We start from the raw sequence: 20,108 nt of genomic DNA, 5'->3' as shown, positions 1-20,108 counted from the left end.
AACATCTTAACTTCAGAAAAAATAAAGTTATTCTATAAATTCTGTAAGATCAATCAAAAATATATGAAAAATATACATGAAAAGATTTTACCTCATGACTATGTGAAAAAAAACTCGTGAAAGGTTTTGAATTATTGAGTACCAGCAAACCAATTGAAAAAAATTAAAACTTGTGCGCATGAATTGTCTAAGCACAGTATAAAAAGTTAACAAACATTACAACTTTGTTGCTAGATTGCAAATGATATACTTTCCTGAATTCTATTTTTAATTTTTTGGTTACGGTAAATTGATACTGCACTAATTGTAAGTTCAGGAGGAAATTCGGTCTCAAAAACATTTTGACTAAGCATTTGAACTGTGATTAAGCTTTATATTTTCCTCGAATTAAGATTCATAATTATAAATATTTCAAGTACAACGTATACTCTCAGAATGTCATATTTATGGACATTACAGTATTGACTACGCAAACTTTTTCGTTTCGGAATAGAGCGGCAACAGCACATACACAATCTCCAATCATATTAATGTGACCACTACCTATTGTTGATGTCAATGTTAAATAACCAATCGCAGGAGGCACGTGTTATCAACAAATTTGGTGGAATTATAAAGTGTGTTGTTGGCAATCGGAAAACATCGGACAATTCGAACATTCGGAAAACAAACCAGACAGCAGCATCATTCCTTCAGTGGAATTACGTTGTTTATTTTTATTTTTATCTGTGTGCACGCTTTATGAATGCATCTGTCTTTATGAATGCATCTGTTGACAGTCTGACTAAACACGCAAGATGCTGGAAATCTAATTTGAAGTTTCAACTGAAAATCGTGAACTTCAGACAGAACCACATTTAACACATATAACTCTCAGATTATCTCTTGTCTCACCTTGATCTATCTCAAGTCTCTTGAAAACCTCTTAAGCAGTTCTTACAAATTATGCTTCGGAGACATTACATGAAACTGATTAATCTAAATTTTTTTTAATTCGATTAATATAAAGAAATGTGTTAAGTGTTTTACGTAAATTATGCATCTTTAAAGATTAACTATTTTGTATGTTCTTGACTTTCTTTAGCATAATTATTTAACAAATCATTCAACTTTTTCATCAATTCTTTACTTTTCAAAACAAATAACGTCTTTTTATGACATTTATCATTTATGAATGGAAGACTATGGCCCTAATAATACAAAGTCATGGCTCAAGAGCTAATTTCTAAACCTTTGGAGAAAGATGTATATTTTCCAATAAGTTAAGTGCTTAAATGACACAAAAATGTATTTTTCATGTTTGAGTTTACAAATATACTCCTGAAAAGATTATGAAGTCTATATTCAAATACAGTTCTCAATCTTATTTCAATGACACTCTAGAGGAAAATCTGCCAATTAATGGAAGATGTTTACTCAAAACGGCCATTAATTGGTTTAAAATAAAGAAAGTTATCTGCTTCCAACATGATCAGTTTTAGTTGTAGAAGAATAAAACTTTATTTAATTTTAAAATTTCTAAAATATTTTACAAGTCATAAGACCAGGAAACTGTAAATAAATTAGAAGGTAATTGTAGTTTATTGAATCGAAGATTATAAAATTAAATTCTTCACATCATGAAACAAATTCCACATCTTTTAAAGGATTTTTCTTGCTTCCAATATATGCCTATCTCTAACGGATTAGAATTAGTTGTTGTTCTATGATTAAGTAGCAACTGTAGATACTCGCATTCAGTTATCCGTGTATCAAGTGGAAGAAATATTTTAAAATCCCTTTCATGTTGGTATGTGAATAATTCTCCTTTGAATGGCGTTTTTTGATTTCCATAATTGAAAATTTTTATTCCAATTATGAATTGGTGTGACTTTATTTCATTATATACCATATATTATTTTGTTCTACAACATATGGTTATATCCTGTAATCAATCAGATATAGATTCGTCTTGTGACAGACTGAACAAGGAAAGTTTATGTTAATAAAATAATTTTTCACATCAAAGTAAATATTGAAAATTTAAAAATCATCACGAGCTTTCTCTAATGCAGATTTTATATCTATTTCATAAACAAATAAATTCTCAGAAACTCTTCATTTTTCAGATCGTGAAGATTTACACAAGGAATCATAGAATGGGATGTGATAAGAACGGTTCAATAATTCATTACGTTCCGTTGGGGAAACTTGACGTCAAAGGTAAAACCCTTCCTTTCCTTAAAATTAATTGCAATATGTTTTTGTTATTTCTTATGGATATCTTTGGATTTGGTAAATGTTAGACCCAAGTCTTCTGTGGTTTTCACTAATGACTTCTTCAGCAAAATATATTTTGTCCGTCTGTCTAGTTTAGAGTTGATTGATTCTCATACAGTTATTTACCATAATTTCAAAGAAAAAATATTTAAAATATATACAAGCAGCTAAAATGTCTTACATAATTAGTTACAAATTATTAAAAAATGTTTTTAGGTTAATTTTATATACAGGTTCATCTCTATGCATAAATCATTTGAAGAGGGATAATCGAAATAATTATATACTATAATCTTATATAAAAAGGTCCCATTCAGAACGAACAACGAACCGGTATGAACCGGTTGAAGTTGCAGTTTAGACTTGTTTTTTCTAAAGGGTGTTCCAAAATTAATGCAAGATTTGAATTTGCCACCATTCCTGCAGTAAAGTGATGGCAACCCTATTAAAAAATGGAGCATAATACATGATAGAACAACGTGTTAACGCAAGAAATTGGGTCTATTAAATAAAAAAACACTTTTTTATTTAAATTTTATATTTTATTAAATAGTAAAGGTTACGTACGGAATAACTCATAGGGAAAATGGCCTCGACAGTTTGCTGGTACATACGCTCTCTTTTGTCAAAATTTTCCACGACCATTTTTCATAAATGTAGCTGAATTTCGTTGATACAGAATTGAATTTCCTCCTCCGATGTAGGCGTGCATGTGGCCTTGGTGAAATAGACCTTTGACTTCAAATAATCCAATAAAATGTAATATGTAAATGTAATGTAATCCCATATCATGTAATACTCCAATTTTACAAAAGTTAAACTATCAGCTGTGAAATGGGTATTGAATAGGGTTTCCAACACTTTATTGCATAAATGGTGGCAAAATCAAATCTTACTTTAATTTTGTGAAACCTTTATATTTTAATAAATATTAGCAATAATAAATACAAATATCATTTAATATGCATAAACAATAAAATTCCACTCAATGTAAATAATTGTCGAAACTGAAAGCATATTTTTCTACAAGGCGGACATAAATTTTTATATAGTCTTCTTCTCAGGTTTAGTTTAGTTATATTAACGTCCATTGGAAAGCAACACTAGGTCAATTTTTGGGACGGACCTCGTAATTTTGAACCACGGTCAGATGACGAGTCTTCTTCTCAGGATATTATTCCTTCTGTAGATGAATGATTCGAATAATGGTTAAAAGAAGTTACATGTTATATACATGCAGTACTTTTTTCACTATTGGTCGGTTCTCCTCTGTTCACTGCAATCAAACAATTGAAGAATGACCACCTACGCTCACTGTACGACACTGATACCCTAACTCCGTGACATATGAATTTCATTATTTAAATTAGATCAAGTGTGATTAGTCCACACATATATAATACCCATAAGTAAAATATTATTCTCAGTTCATAATAAATAATGAAGACTTAGAAAATCTTTTTCCTTAATTTTAATAATTATATATTTCAACACTGTTTTCCATTCTTAGATTTAGATTCAAGTACTCAATATTTCTAAAAATATTTAATTGTTTGTTTTCAATCTAATGTTAAAAACTGTAATATACAGGAAATGTTTATTTCTGAATAATGCAATTTTTAAGTATTACACTTCAAGATAAAACGTTATTAAAATAATCGAAGTCTGAAAATAAAGAGAGAAATAATGGCTAAGTTAACCCCTCTCTGACCCCGTCATTTTCACATCCAATTTCATAAGGACTGAATTTATAAGGATGAAAAGGTGTGGGAAATAATACAATTGTTGAAAAAATTCCAAGAAAAAGGCTACATAATTAGGTTAAAAAAGTAGTCCGGAGTTAAAAATATCTTCCCGCCTTCTAACTGTTGAATTATTGCAATTGCTACATCTAAAACTTAAATCGTTCTTTATAATAAGGAGATGATTCGCGTAATTTAAATTATCATTCATTCTTTAATAGTAAGGGAGTTGTGAGGAAAAAAGATTTCAATCTACCAATAATAACCATTTCCATTTCCTCTAGTCTGCAGCTTATCTATAAATTCGGACTCCTACCCTCTCTACAACGCATCTTCACCTGTACAAATTCAGTCATAGTTATTTTAGTTACTGACATAACGAAAGTAATTGGCACCAGTGGCATTTACTCTCCCAGAAATCATCAGTGATATAGAAATCGTAAAAGAAGCATGGAAAATCGTATCGTCATTTATACCAAAACTGCAGTCCGGGCAGATGGACAACGTATTAAAAACTTTCTAACTAGGGGTTGCTTCTGATCCATGATCCAAACCAACGAGAATGGTCTCCCAAAAACTTTCTCGCATATTCTTTCATAAAAGTGTTATCCCAGAGAATGTCTTGCTTCGCATTGGCGTACAATAGTTAAGAAATATTAACCTTTGGCATAAAATTAGCATTTTTGCTGAATCTATCATATCATCCTTCCCGAATATGCAACAACAGTATTAAAAAAATCGAATTTGTGTTTTAGGAATGTTTTTCTCAACCAATTTAAAAAAAACTTGACACAAAACTGCACTTGTAGTCACAAAATCCCATACCCAAATTGATATATTTAAGTCATTGCGTTTTTGAATTTTTGCGTGCACACGTTTCTGAACGTACAGACCAATAAACAGTCAACTCATTGTTGGATTTGGCCTCAAACTTTAACACGTGTCTATTATACATATTAAATTTGCGTGTCGAATTTTATCTATATAACTCTCTTCGTTTTGTATTTATCGTGTTAACTTATATTGAAACAACCGGACAGCTGAAATTTCTCTGAACCGATGTTACTCAAAGTTTGATAGAAATACGTAAATATGGTGTAAATACCTCTTACCTCAAAGTGTTTTTGAGTTATCTTTGTCAAAGTCGGACAGATAGATGGACATTTTCCAAAAATGTGTTTTTCAAATTCAGGGAGGTCTAAAATGTGAAAATTCGTCAAAATCTCGAATTTATTTTTTATTTTTTTGACGATTACTGTACTTTCTGTATACTACGTATACCTGAAAATAAAAACTGCCCATAAATTTTCCTGCAATTGTATCCTGCAAAATAATATAACAGCAGTCCATCGAATAAATCCAATGATTTTTAATAGTTAGCATTTAAAATGTTAAAGGTTATGAAGAAATTTAAAAAAGGTAAAATGGCTCTTCCTATTATCTCGGAGATATTTCTGAAAGTAGTTCTCAATGCATATTGTACAAAGTGAAATAAAAGTCAATCGCTACAATACCATTTCACGAATCCTGAGATATCGTTTTAAGAATAATATATAGCCTTTCATATGTCTATAACAACTTTTTAATTGCTCATTTTGCAGGCATTCATATGTCAATAAAGTATTCCGATTTGGAAAAAACACTTATCAAGGAACTGGAAAAAGACATGAGATTATTAAAAGAAAAAAGAACATCGGTGAGTTTTAAGAAACTTTCTTATGTGAAAATAAATTAATATCTTTCCATATGTTTATGACAAATAAAAAAAATAGGATGCTTAACCAATAATTGAATTTGTTTTCCCAAATGTTTGTAAACGTATAAAAACGATAATAGTTTTCAGTTTTTTTTAGGCTGTATAATTGGAATAATTTAAATTGATTGAATTCATAAAACCAGTTTTTCTCAAAGCCTATATATCCTTAATCATCATATTTCGTAAAATTCTCGAAATTCCATCAAATTTATTGATAATATCTTGCATACGCTTTCTTATTAAAATCATACTATCAATCAATTTTTTTTATTCAATAGAAATAAATGAAGCCACCTTGACTATTGTGAATCAAAACAAATTTCAAAGAAAATTATCAATTTTTTCAAAACAAAATTTATTTATTAATTCATCATGAATGAAGAATTTCTTTTACATTCCAGCCTAATGGACCTTTTCCGAATGTAAGTTTGATACTTGATATGGAAGGACTTTCATTCGCAAATGCAACTGATAAAAAAGGTAAGATTTTCTTTTCATATTTATTTTAAATTTTAAGTTTTTGAAACTTGTGCAAAACATTTTTGCTAAGTTAACTATATTTAACGATCTTTTTCCTTCTATATATTTGATTGATTATTTAATTTTTATTTAGTAAAATAACAATAATAATTTCATAACAATATGTAAGAAAATATTTTAACACTAGAACTACTAATGTTAAATATATACCTTGTTTTACTACACCCATCAAATGATCGGGTTTTAGATGCTCATGGCTTTCATTATAACTTTTGGCTTTGTTTATGTAAATAAAAGAATATAATTTAAAATAACATTTAATATAATAATTTATTAAATATTTTAAAAAATCAAGAAAAACAGTTTATATTTGCATTTATAGGATATCCAGTTACAGCTTTTAGTTCTAAACTGAATCATAATTGGAATAAAATAGATCCTATTATAAAGGGCTGTCGAATACTTTGGATCAATCAATATAATTTCCTATGAAATAATATAATTCAAATTTTTCCAGGAAATGTCGAAAATGATGCACAAATAAATGTAATCAATAATGTAATTATGTATTGATGTCCATCATTGCATAGATAATCCATAAAATATTATAAACTGTAAAATTGCTAAAGCCATCATTGAGACGGGTATTGGTATAAATAGGTATAGGTCATATTGATTATGCAAGTTAAAATAGCAGCGTGAAATTGGAATTCTTGTTAATAATTGTTCTTGTATTTCATTAAAAGTCAAGATAAAATTCTATAATAATATATAAATCATATCAAAATTTTTAAGCATGATATTTGAAAATCATTAAAATGACGATTTCGATAGTTTTAGTGTTAAAGTGCCCTTTTGTTACTTCGAAGCTTTGAGAAACAGATCTCTAAGTTAAAAGTGGAATGAACTTTAAATTGAAATCCACCATCAATTGAACATTTGATTTAATACAATAAGTAAAATCAGATTTAAAAAAAAGTTCAATATTGTTTCTTTCTTGAAAAATGTTTTTTTTTTTTCTTTTTCTTTCTGATATGAAAAGTAGTTTGAAGTTTCATCGACGACTAAAAAACGTATTTTTTCTTACCTTAAATCCTCTTTATTTATAAGAAAATAGTAAATTTTTTATTAAAACTTACGAATAATTTATTTTAAATATTTTATCCTAATGAAGGAAAATGCGAGTATTTTACTCACTTTTATATGAAATTACTCATAGATGAATTGCATTTTTCTGTTAAAATTTAACGAGCTTAACAATGTTTATAATTATAGAAAAGTAAATCTTAGTCCCTGACAAATTTTTGTAGTATCTGGCAACACTTGCATGAGTGATCCATCATTTATGTAAGTTGCGTTGGCAACAGTTGGAAAAAGTTAATGGAAGAAGTGAACGGAAATAAAGTTTCGTTGTAGTTTTACCCTTTAATTACAGAAATTAATTATCTAAAACACTACACATTTAAAGTGCATATTACTTTATACAAATATAATTAATTTTCTAAAATGCATTTTATAATCAAATAGAGATCAAGATTGTTTAATGTGATAGATAATATTTTCTTTGAAACCCATGTCGTAAAAGCAACAATAGGTTTGAATATAACTGATAATTTTTCTCAAACTTGTAAATTTTAATAAAAGTTGTACTTCCTAAATAAAATTAATGTAAAATATTAATATATAATTAAAAATAAAATTTTATTTCATTCATAATATTTTATATAAACAGGATGAGGATTTTCATAATGAATCAAAATGATTTTCTCTTCATTCAGGGTATAAAATCATTATCAAAGAACGATTTAATATTTAAAATTGCTCTGCATTATAAGATAAAACACCAGTAATTTTGAAAAACACTTCCAATTTTTTACAATATTTTGAGTTAAATAAGGTAATCTGTTAAAAATTATTCAATTTCTTTCGTTTTATTATTTAAATTTCCCTTTTCTATATGTCGTCTGCAGTTTTAACGACTTCTCCTAATTGTGCCGTTTAAATTTAATGCATGTAATTTTAAATTCATCTTGTTATTGCAATATGTCCTTAAATTATTTGTGTATCGATAATGAAACCACACGAATAAAAGCACTTGCTGAGAGAAAATATCAGTCGTTATATTTCAAAAATGATAACAGAATCTCGTATCAGTTTGTTGATGAATCTACTAACAATCTTTTGTTCAATTGTATAGTTTTTCGTTTATATTTACAGGACTTGAATATCTTATACGATCTTTAAGAATAACTCAAAACTATTACCCAGGCCTCATTAAAGGTGCTTATATCATCAATAGTAAGTTTTTTATTCACTTGAATTATTCCTATTTTACTATCCAAAGTATTTTTAAAGAAATTATTGTAATCGCCAAAAACTTTTTACAAAGATTTTAAAGAATAGCGACTTAGACATTTTTAAAGAATATCAACGCTGCATGTGTACTGTGGTCAATCTCATTGACTACAATACACAATCACATCGACCAATAGGCCAATCATATTGACTACAATACACAATCACATCGACCAATAGGCCAATCATATTGACTACAATACACAATCACAGTTGTATTCAAATGTTGGAGCATAATATATGTGATCCCATCTGGTCCTGGACTGGTATCATGGACTTGAGATAAGGACATTTTCAGTTCAAACATCCTGAATTCACAGTTATAGGGAAAAGAACATCGGTCATTAAAGCGCAGATGCAACCGTTCCGCGGAATTCTTAATTGCCAGAAAAGTAGAACTGTACGAATCCGATGCGGAGACCTGTGCAAATTCTTGACCGAGAGCATTGGCCACGTCTAATGGAGTAGAATGTGTCTTATTTCCTACATTTAAAACAGGAATAGAGGTTTCCCAATATAGCCTTAATTTTCTTCCATAAATGCTTACTGGATGTGGAGGATGTGATATATGATACGAATTTAATCCAAGATTCCCTCTGACTACGGTGACGAATTCGACGAGCAAGGGCTTTGGCTCGTTTAAAATCAACAAGATTTTCTGTTGTCGGGTACCTTCGAAAGATGTTCCCTATTTTTTTTTTTATTGTTGTTGTTGTTTATGACTATCACGGCAAGCTTCATTCCACCACGGTCTATTAAATTTTCTTAGACGCGGGTAAGTCTTCGGGATAGTCGCATTTTCGGCGCTTAATATGCTGTCAATGACATGTGATGTCACGCTTAATATGCTTCTGTGATGTCACCAGTACTGACCATAGTTTCTGTGTTATCTGCTAATTGCGTGAATACATCCCAGTGTGCCCACTTGAATAAGAACCTTAGTGGACAAGTAGTCGCACCACCTCTATCAAAATGGGAGACAATAACTGGGAAATGATCAATGCCGTAAAGATTATTGCTAACTGTTAGAGTGAGAAATGACAGCAGTTCAGGTGTACATATGGCCAGATCAAGACCATGGAAGCTACGTGTGGGTTCGTGGAAGTAAGTTTTCTCTTGACTGTTGAGCAGACAGAGACGGTTGTTAGTAATAAACTGCTCAATCGGTCGTCCACGAGAGTTTGTACTATCCGAACCCCACAAAGTACTATGTCCATTGAAGTCTCCCAATAAAATGAAATTTGAAGGAAGCTGGTCTACTAAGTTATCAAATTCTTGCTGACATATGACATCATGAGGCGGTAAGTAAATACAGCAGACTGTGACCAACGTTCGTATGTGAACTTGTACAGCCACAGCCTGTAAAGAAGTATGTAAAGCAAGAGGTGTGCTAGGATACAAATTTGAAGTAAAGATTCAAACACCACCCGAATTACGAGATCCAGTGTCTGTATCTCTCCGCACACAATTATAGCCTCTTAATTTAAGTGCAATGTTAGGCGTCAAGAAGGTTTCTTGAACACCGAAGCAAGTAGGATGAAATTTGTTAAAAATAGATTTGATGTCTTGTATTTTAGTTCGGCAATTTCAAGAAAGGAAGGTACCCATTAAGAAATTCTAATTGCAGGTGGAGAAATATTGTCAGTGGTTTGTGTTGCTGAAATATCGCAATTCATCGCAAATTCATCCTCATCCTCAGAAGGATGGAGTTTGAGATCAGGACTGTTTTGCATACCTCCAAAAATGGATGTGAAATCGCTATCCCTTGACTAGCAAATTCCAAAGCTACAGAGTTTTTAGAAATAGTTTTCTTCAATTTCGAAGATAGGTCTGACTTTGACAGTCCTCGCTTTGCAAGTTTTAATTTTAGGGATTTGTCCGATTTCGATTTCCTTTGTTTTTTATCTGACTTTCCAGAGTCAGAAGTATTGTTTATGGATTCTTCTGTGTCAGAATCCGACGATTTTTGAGATTTTATTTGCATAACCTTCTTAGTGTAGTTTCCACAATTGCAGTTTTCACAAAAGCTTTTCTGGACCACGGATGCATAGCTTACACCAGGTAACGGTGTATGTGCAAGTACTTTCTTTCTTTCGGAGTATGAAATTTCCTCTTTAATTTTGGTAGTGGGGATTTGCTTCTCAGGTTTCCAGCGTGGAGATAACCGGCAGAAAGAAATATGCTCGCCTTTGTAGTTTATGCACTTCTCTAGTGCGGAGCATTGTTGGCTTTCGTACCTTTTTTCAGAGCAACGGGCGCAAGTAACAGTTCCGCGACAATTAGCTCTCGAGTGCCCAAAACGCTGGCACTTTAAACATTTATGTGGGTTTGGGATATATGGCCGGACAGGTAGCATGATATAACCTGCATATATGAAGTCTGGCAGTTTTGGGGACTTAAAAGTGAGGATGTGATGCTTGGTTTCGAGTATTTGTCCTTTTCGCCGGATGGTAGTGCGGCGAACTTTTATAACACCTTGTAGTTTTAACTCGTCTTGAATATAATCTAAAGGGAGGTTAAATATTTCCCAGTAAGTAATGACGCCTTGAGATGTGTTTAATGATATGTGAAGGCTGATAGTAACAGGGATCGTGGCCAGAGCTTTCACTTTTTGAATATTCTGGGCTTGAGTACTGACCTCTATAAACAAGTCACCAGATCTCATTTTTTTAATAGATGCAACTTCCCCGACTGTTGCGGAAATAGATTTCTGCACTAAGAAAGGAGACACTGTATCAAAAGTTTCATTTTTATCAGATACACGTTTAATAACAAAATATCAGTCGAAATGTCCAAAATTAGAATTAATATGTACATTATGACGCCCATTAAAGGGACCACGTTTGGAAGAGCCCATACGATATAGCAAAAGAATTCGGATCCGACGGCACCGCCCACCACGTAGCCCTACAAGGGAAGGCAATTACCGGCTCTGGTCATTCCCAGGCTCGGCATCCACCCTAATGCTAACCGGTACCTATACGCTGGGAGCCACCCCCCGGGAACAGTGACCACCCTTAACGCCAAGCCCGTGACCCCTTCGCTTGATCCCTAGCAAACTAACCACTCAGGTGGCTAGCTACCAGCCGATTGATACACCGAGGACCACAGTGCACCACCCGTCTAATGGGTCGCCACGCACCGCCAAAACGTGGGGTTTTTGGCTGTCCATGAGAAGCAGAAAGCAAACAGAGCGGCGACAGCTTCTCATGGAGAGTTCCCTCGCTTGCCGTCGAGGGATGGAAGGATCAAGCAGAAAGCAGAAGGCGTAGAGGAGCATAAACGTAAAATGAGTAAAGATCCCTAGGTACCTCGGGATTGGGACACCCTTACCTACCTAAAGAAGGTAAGCCCCTGAGGGGCGACTAGTCCTAATAAAATATCTCCGAAACTACCAAAGATGTCAAATATATGCCTTAAGTCTTCTAGAAAACGAATGATTTCCACAAGCCGACAATAACAATTGCATACTGTAGGTCGTGGGTCAAACATTGAGCAGCTCATGTGACCCTTATGCATTCCACAAATGAACTTTCCTTTTATTATAAATAAAACAATGAGTTACTCATTTATGTACTTTCATGTCTCCAATTTTCAATACGATATAATACGTAACAATAAAATTTCTGCCTCTATTGAAGTTATTATATAATTCTGATTTAACTTTATTAAATTCCTCCAAAAAACTTGTAAATTATATAATGAAGCATTCTCTATATTTGCTTAAATATTTATTATTATTGATATAGAAATGAATTGAAGATGTGAATCTTGTAAAGATTTATTATCAAATTAATCATAATTTTAGAAATAAGTGATTGATCTTTTATTTCATTAATGCAACAATATGTATGTACATATTTTTTGTTCTTTAGTTTCTGGCTATTTTATGATACCCTGTAATATTGTGAAAAGTTGTTTATCTGCTGCTTATGTAGAGCGAGCTAAATTTTTCGGCAGTGGTAAGTATAATGATCTTAAAATATTTTATTGCTAATTCTTTCATAATACAAAATTCCCATATAATTATTTTAAGGTTTATTGCTTTCTGAATGCGAAGAACAGAGTTTTTATTATAAAAAATATTTAATTCTTCGAGACGATAATTAGGTAATCATAAATTTATGAAAAAACATTCGTTTCAGATAGAGAAAAAGATATTTAAAAAACTACAAAGAGAATAAAAATGGTGTGTTAAAAATGCAATCACGAATAGTGCAAAACATCATAACATCCCAATATTTTATGCTTAATGCATTTGTTTTTTGTTTGTCTTTTTCACGTCTGGCTTAATATTGATAGCCAATGAATTTTGAGAACAACGAATTTTATATCACGCGATTTACGGAAAGAATATCTGTCTGTCAATCAGTCTGTGACTATACGTCTACTTGTCTGACTTAAGCCAATCAATCGCAATTACTCAAGGCCATGCCTTTGAAATAACGTCATTCCCCACTTTCCCATATCATCCAAGATCATTCCATGCAGTAGGTCAGAAATTCAATCTGTAGAATTAAATTTTTATCAAAATTATTCCCTGCATCGAATTTTAAAAAAATGTCTGAAATTTCAGAATATTTTTTCAACCTGTTAATATAGTCAAAAAATTCATTGAAATCAGTCTTGCAATAGCAATACACAAGTAACGTAATTCCACTAAATGCACATTTTTCCAAAAATATTTTTTTATATTATTTCAATAGTAAGATCGATCCAAATAGTAATATACAGTAATCGTAATATACAAATTTTTCCGAATAATTTTAATCTTTTCCTCAAGCTACAAACTAAGTAACGATTTCGAATTATAATTTGGAGATACTTATGACCACTTTGTCATGCCGTGAAACTCGAAACATCACAACAAATTTCATCCATCTTGTTCGATTAACGAGTAGCTGTATCACAAATATACTCCTCTACGCACTTTAAATCTCTACACCCCCACTTGAATTCAATGAGGTGAATGCATATTCCAAATGGAGCGATAAAAATGTTTTGAGGGAATACGAGTAGTATGGGTTGGATTTCGCAACTTTCCAGTCCGTATCATGTATATTTTGGCTGGTATGAAATGATCGTGAATGACCGACTTTAAAGAATTTTTTATATAAGTAGTTTTTTTTTCCTTTTTTTCCAATAAATCATTTCTTCTTTAAGTAATTTACAAATATGTTAATGTCACAACACTTAACACAACAAAAAGTTAAAACTTACTATCTTCCAATCGTGATGTTTCTTCTCTTGGAACAAGATCCAGTAACCACTTATAGTACATAAATACCATTCTGCTTTAATTCAATATTGGTTCGTTAAAAGGATAGTACATTCTTTTAATTCTTACAAACAATTTTACTTCACATTTATTTACTTCACCTGACGCCTATATTTAGTAAACAATAAAAGAAAAAATTATTTATCTACTAGTAGACGATATATTAAAATAAAATAGCTTCTCAGAATTGGTTCAAAGAAAGTTAATATTTCTACAGAAAATTTTGCTATTTTATTAAAACATTATTTGCCATTTTTTTATTTCAATTTTAAAGAAACATTAAATCAGATTGATGTTTTAAATTAAATTAAGTCGTAGAAATTAGGTTTCAATTAGCCAATTTAAAAGAACATAAAATTCAGTAGAACAAATCCATTTATTCTAAACTCAGATATATGTCTTGAAGTATATTTAAATATGTTTGTTATCTTTGTTTAGAGACATCTCATTACGGAATATCATGTTTTATATTCCCCTATTTGTATTGAAGAACCATATCTTTTAAAATGAAAAACCACTTGATAAGAGCTTGAGCTTGCTTCAAGGCATTGTCATCCTGCAACTTCTTAGAAAGGAAAAGTTGAAAAATATTTAAAAATTAGAGGGAATGAGTTTCGAATTTCAAGAAAAATTAATAACTACTTAAAGTCCATAATGATACATGGCTTTACGCATTCAATAATAAATCACTGTTTTGATTTTTTTCTGTCACTATCCCTTTCTACGGTGAAACATCTATAGTGCTATCTTATTGACAGTCATGCATCTTTCTCCCAAATAATTTGAGCTAAAGGGTGCACTTTCCTATTTTAGTGCACTTAAATTGTTAAAAGAACTACTGGTTAAATCATATATCCAGGTTTGCTAATAGATGTAAAAAAATGTTATGAAATCATTAAAAGAATCTAATTCGCATTTAAACTGTTTTGATTTAAGATGGCTGGAAAGAGGAACTGCTGAAAGTAATTGATGCTGATCAGTTGCCAGCATTTCTAGGAGGAAACAAAACTGATCCAGATGGAAATCCTTTATGCATAAATTCTGTAAGTTCAACTAAGATATATAGAAACATTTTGTGTTCTTATTTAAGCATTTCTTTCTCCTTTTTTATGCTTTAGGAATCAAACTGAACACTAATATTTTGATCTCGTTTTATTGAAGTATCAAATGAACGAAAGTATAGATACTTAGATATGAACCAAAAATCAAAATTTTATTGCAGGCATGTTGAAATTTCAAAACACTAAAAAAAATTAATTCAAACTAGTACTGAAGAAAAAAAATTGAAAAAATCAGTAATGCATTGTCTTTATGATAGTAGTTTTTGAAACATTATTAAATATTAAGAGATTAAATAAAAGAAAGTTTAGCTTTAATGTTGGAGTTGAACTGCTTTCAATGCCGATTGCCGAGTCTGTAAAAACATGATATAGATGAAAAGCATAAATTGGAGAAAGCAATTAGATCTACGATTTGACCGTGTTCTGGAGTGAAAGAAATATTTTTGGTTACCTCTAAGAGGAACATGAATATGGACAAGTTTTATTAGAAATCTTAAAGGAAGGCGTTCTACCACTTTATATAGGAACTAAGTGAGAAATAATCCTTAGTTGCTTGAAGATTGTTTCGTTCAATTGAAAATATCACATTTCTCTTTAATATTAAAGTCTTTGGCACATTTGCCAATAATAATAATAATAAGTAATTCTTCCAAGTAATTCTTCTTTGCCAACTTATGTCACACTTCTCTTGACACAGAAACATAACTTGTAATCAATAAATACCATTTCTGATAGTATCAGCATGTAAAATTTTCTGCACAGTAGCTATTCGTTTTACTTTTTTTTTGAAGTAGTCATTATGTGGAAAATTTGATGTGATATGCAAATAGTTTATCTAGATTATTTTCCAATAAATTCAATAACATTTCTAATATAACTAATTAAATTTTTAGGTTATGCAAGGTGGGAAAATTAACGAAAAATATTACATTCACAAATCCAAGAATCCATTATCAAGTGCATCGGATGTCAAGAAAATCGTTCTCGCACGAGCATCTTTCTCCGAAATAGAACTAGAAGTGGAAGAAGATGGTTCACTCATCGAGTGGGAGTTCGAAACAAAAACCAGAGATATCGGATTCGGTCTGTTTTACAAAGAAATTGTGGACGGAGAAGAAAAGATTACAGAGCTTGTACCTTTGCTGCGAATAGATACCGAAGATTATGCCGAAACAGGAGTGTACAAATGTGAAAAGGCTGGAACTTGTAAGTATGATTCTTCAGTTATGATAAGAGATGAAAATATTTTATATATTGTGAAAAAAAGCATAAAATAAAAAGGAACTGTAAATTCAGTTCTTACAAATTCTCTAATTAAATTTATTAATTTATATTCTACAAGATTAGCAAAAAGTCCGTAAAAACTTTAAAAGTTCTTAAAACTCGAAAAAATATCCTAAATAAAAACCGGTTTGCAGGTTTGCATTGATAGGTCATGAGATTTTTTTTAACATAAGAAAAAAAATAAAACAGCCGACAGATAGCGCTAGTACGAACGACTTCGTTCGAAATGTGCAAATGAGGCACGTTCTTGAACCACAACCAGTTCTCCGATGCATGGCATGTAAGTAAATAAGGGATCAGCGAATGTTGCACTGCGTAAGTTCCGATTTCAGAACAGTGTGAAGACTGGAAAAGAGCCTTTAACAGCGACAGACCTCATAAAGCTTGTTCATCGATTTAAAGAATCTGGATCTCTGGAGGATTGTGTAAGATCCGGACAACTAAGTCTAAGATAGATACGTTAGCGCGCTTTACAGCCGGAGTGTAAACATTAGTGTCAGAATCCACAGCAGGGATTAGCAGTGCACGAGAGGCTGGCAGACGCTTGGGTTTACCACCATATTCAATACTCAACATTCTTCATGAGATTCTTAATCAGTATCCATACAAATTACCGTCTTGCCATGAACTTTTACCGTCGGATATCATAAAGAGAAGCATTTGCAAGATAGGCTCTCTCCAAAATTGGACCAGATCCTTCCTGAGTCTTTAACATCTTGTAGACATATGCTCATTTTTCGCTTCATGGCGACGTTAATTAACATTAGCAGATGCTGCAAGTTTAATTAGCCTCCTCGTTCTTTGGATATGGGGAAATTTAAAATTCCATGTGTATCGATCCCGTCCAACCAATCCGCCGAGAGCTGTCATGTATACTGTCGGACATGCTGCACTCTGCCGCTGTTGGATTGTGACTCGTCTGCAATGTGTTATCACCTGTGGTGGTGGACATATGGAACACATATTGCTACAATAAATGATTTGATTTGAGCATTATTTTTGTTATTTACGTGCCTTTTCTTTCACTTATGCCTTTTCAACGTGATAACGTGTTTTTACTTGCATTTTCAATGCCAACTATCTGCTATTTTTTAATTAATTGTTTTTTTTTATCTTAAAAAAAATTCTGTGACTTATCGATGCTAAACTGTTTATTTTGCTTAAAAAGTTAAAAGTTTTTTTTTTTTTTAAAGTTATGTCAACTTAGTTTTAATTTAAAAGATTGCTTTTAAAGTTTTTATGGACTTTTTACCCACCCTGTATTTTGTTCATTTACATGCATATATTTATATCTAATTAACCTATATTATATATATAGAGAGAGAGAGAGAGAGTGTGAGAGAGAGAGATTTTATCTTTGTTGTGGGAAAGGCAGTATGTAAGCTCCAATATATTAAGATTTTAATACAAATAATTTACTACAGACAAAAATATTTTTATTATTAAATGTTCCAATATTTATTTGTATATTTTATTCTTATTATTAGACAAAAAATTTATAACTATTCCAGCAATTAATTACTTACTATGATTTTCTAATTTGGCAATCCTCTTGCAAAAGAAATATACAGAATTAAAATTCTTTCTTGCTCAAAAAAAGAAATTTTTTAAACGTTCACATTTTTAATTTTAAATTTTGAATGCATATTTCTATTAATATTCAGGCAGCACTGCGAAATTAAAGTACAATCTATTTTTCAATAATTACATATACGAAACAGGAAGGAAATTTAAATACGAAGTACTCGGGAAAGCAAATGAAAAGTTCTCTCTACAAATAATATTTCCCATACAATTAATTACAAAGAGACTTTAATAACCAACTTCATATAATATAAACAGAGCCATACTATAGTAACCTTATTTTCCATTAGCCGCATCTGGACATCGTGGGGAATACTGATTGAGTTTAATTTCGATCAGTTCATTTATGCAAAATTTAAGATTCATCATTCTCTCAAGAAAGTGTTTTTAAACATGAAACCACGTTAAAAATTGGAGCTGTATTATTTTGATAGTTTTACATTTGTGTAGCTTCTTATTTAGATGAACATTCCTAATTCAGACAAGTTCTGTCAGAAGATAGTGTCATTAAAAATGTTAACTTTCCGCGTAATCTATTTTCTTATTGTACACTACCTTTTATGATAAAGTAATTTCACTTTTTTTTTTATTCTTCATGCACATTGCACAAGTTAATGAGCGGTGTTACAGACCTCTGTTCCTCCATGTTCTGCTGTTGAGCGTTATCTCATAATGCATGTAAGCCTTGCCTCTTGTATAGCAGGCAACAGAATGAACAGGGCAGGAAGGCTCCGGAGTAGTTATCCCAAAACAAAATTACAGTAAATAATGTATGTAATTTCAAATAACATAAATAATTGAAAAGGCAAATTGGAAATTTATAATCCAGCGGACCATATAGGCAAGAAACAATCTTCTTTAGATTTGAACAATTGAAAAATGCTATGAAATTAAATATTTGATGGAGCAATGAAACTGATTTAATATTTCGTAGCAATTATTATGAATATTGTTTTAAATTACGCATAAAAATTTTTTTATCAAAAGTGATTTAAAAAAATTTTAATGCATGGAGGCTATTTTTTAATTATAAAATAGTATAAAATTTTTTTGAATTAGAATATTTTTATAAGTTATGAAGCGAAACACAAAAAATTCCATTCACTTAGTAGGGATGATTTTCATTAAAAAATTAATCAAAGTACATATTTTTACTTCCCAAAATATATTTGTACCAAATTAAGTTTTTAGACTTTGAGATAGAGTGCCAATCACAACACATTTTTATTAGCAGTAGAGATATATTGCAGATCTACATGTTTTTGCAGATAATATCTGCAATTAAGTACACTCACGCACATTATACATATAAAATGCACTAGAACTTAATTTTAGAATCTGTTGCCCCTTTTTTTATTGCAGGAGATAAATAGTCGTGAAGTTAGAGCACATAATTAGGCCACTTACAATTAGATGTTACGTTATGTATGTAGTTAACATTATGAGGCAATTACTTCACTGGGTTAACTGCGATTTCACTTCATTCTTAACATTACATAAGAAAATCATATGCTTATGAGAAGAAAAAAATACATATGAGACGAAAATTGTAAAACAGATGGTGAAATGATTATTGAATAGTTGTAATTTTTTTTTATCTAATCTGTAATAAAATCAAATATATTTCATTTGAATCTTTCTTTTAGATGTCATATTATTTGACAACTCGTACAGCTGGCTAAGATCGAAAGAAGTATTCTACAGGATAAAAACAATAAACCCCAGGGAACATGAAAAACAAGTGCAAGGATAACTTAATTTCTAAAAGAATTATTAAGACATTACATTTATCAAGTCGTACATTTTTAATTTGCTATTTATATTTATGCTTTTTTTAATAAGAATACTTATTAAAGTTGGAAATAAAAACTAATGAAATATACAAAAATGAAATATTCTTGAAGATGTCTTTAATTATTGTCTTGATTTCCATTCTATACCATCACTTCATTCAAGTACCAGCTTTGAAAATTTTTTTCGTATAGATCATATGGCAAATCTATGTCCTCAACATAAGAAAAAGGGAGCATTTTTAAGACAACACTGTCTAGAAACGTTGGTTTGAATCCGTATTCCTCGTAGTGAGACGTTCACAGCTAATTTTATGAACTTATTCGAGGGCATCCCGTGGGTGCAATTTTACTTTTTGTTGTTGTTGTTGTTTTTGTCTATTTATAATCTGGATTCAGTCGACATGACATTCCAATGACCGAGAACGATTCCCACTGTCTTCGGCGTACCACAATTTCGGTTCCAGGATCACCGTTTGTCGAATGGAACGTGTTATATATTTACTACGTACAAATGCA

General features: G+C 31.1%; 1 protein-coding gene across 1 annotated transcript in view; it reads left to right on the top strand.

The window, feature by feature from the left end:
- The window catches only part of LOC129959722 (retinal-binding protein-like), a 30,688-nt gene extending 10,996 nt beyond the window's left edge, over positions 1–19,692 (top strand). Inside the window, exons 6-13 of the mRNA XM_056072613.1 lie at positions 2,109–2,202; positions 5,603–5,697; positions 6,159–6,237; positions 8,455–8,535; positions 12,468–12,554; positions 14,807–14,913; positions 15,825–16,137; positions 19,446–19,692. Of these exons, the coding sequence (XP_055928588.1) occupies positions 2,109–2,202; positions 5,603–5,697; positions 6,159–6,237; positions 8,455–8,535; positions 12,468–12,554; positions 14,807–14,913; positions 15,825–16,137; positions 19,446–19,552 (963 nt within the window). The 3' untranslated portion in view covers positions 19,553–19,692. The remainder of the gene's footprint in view (positions 1–2,108; positions 2,203–5,602; positions 5,698–6,158; positions 6,238–8,454; positions 8,536–12,467; positions 12,555–14,806; positions 14,914–15,824; positions 16,138–19,445) is intronic.
- Positions 19,693–20,108: the final 416 nt, after the last annotated feature.

Source organism: Argiope bruennichi, chromosome 2 (genome assembly GCF_947563725.1).
Source record: "Argiope bruennichi chromosome 2, qqArgBrue1.1, whole genome shotgun sequence".
Lineage (NCBI taxonomy): Eukaryota > Metazoa > Arthropoda > Arachnida > Araneae > Araneidae > Argiope > Argiope bruennichi.
This window is presented reverse-complemented; position numbering and strand designations above follow the sequence as displayed.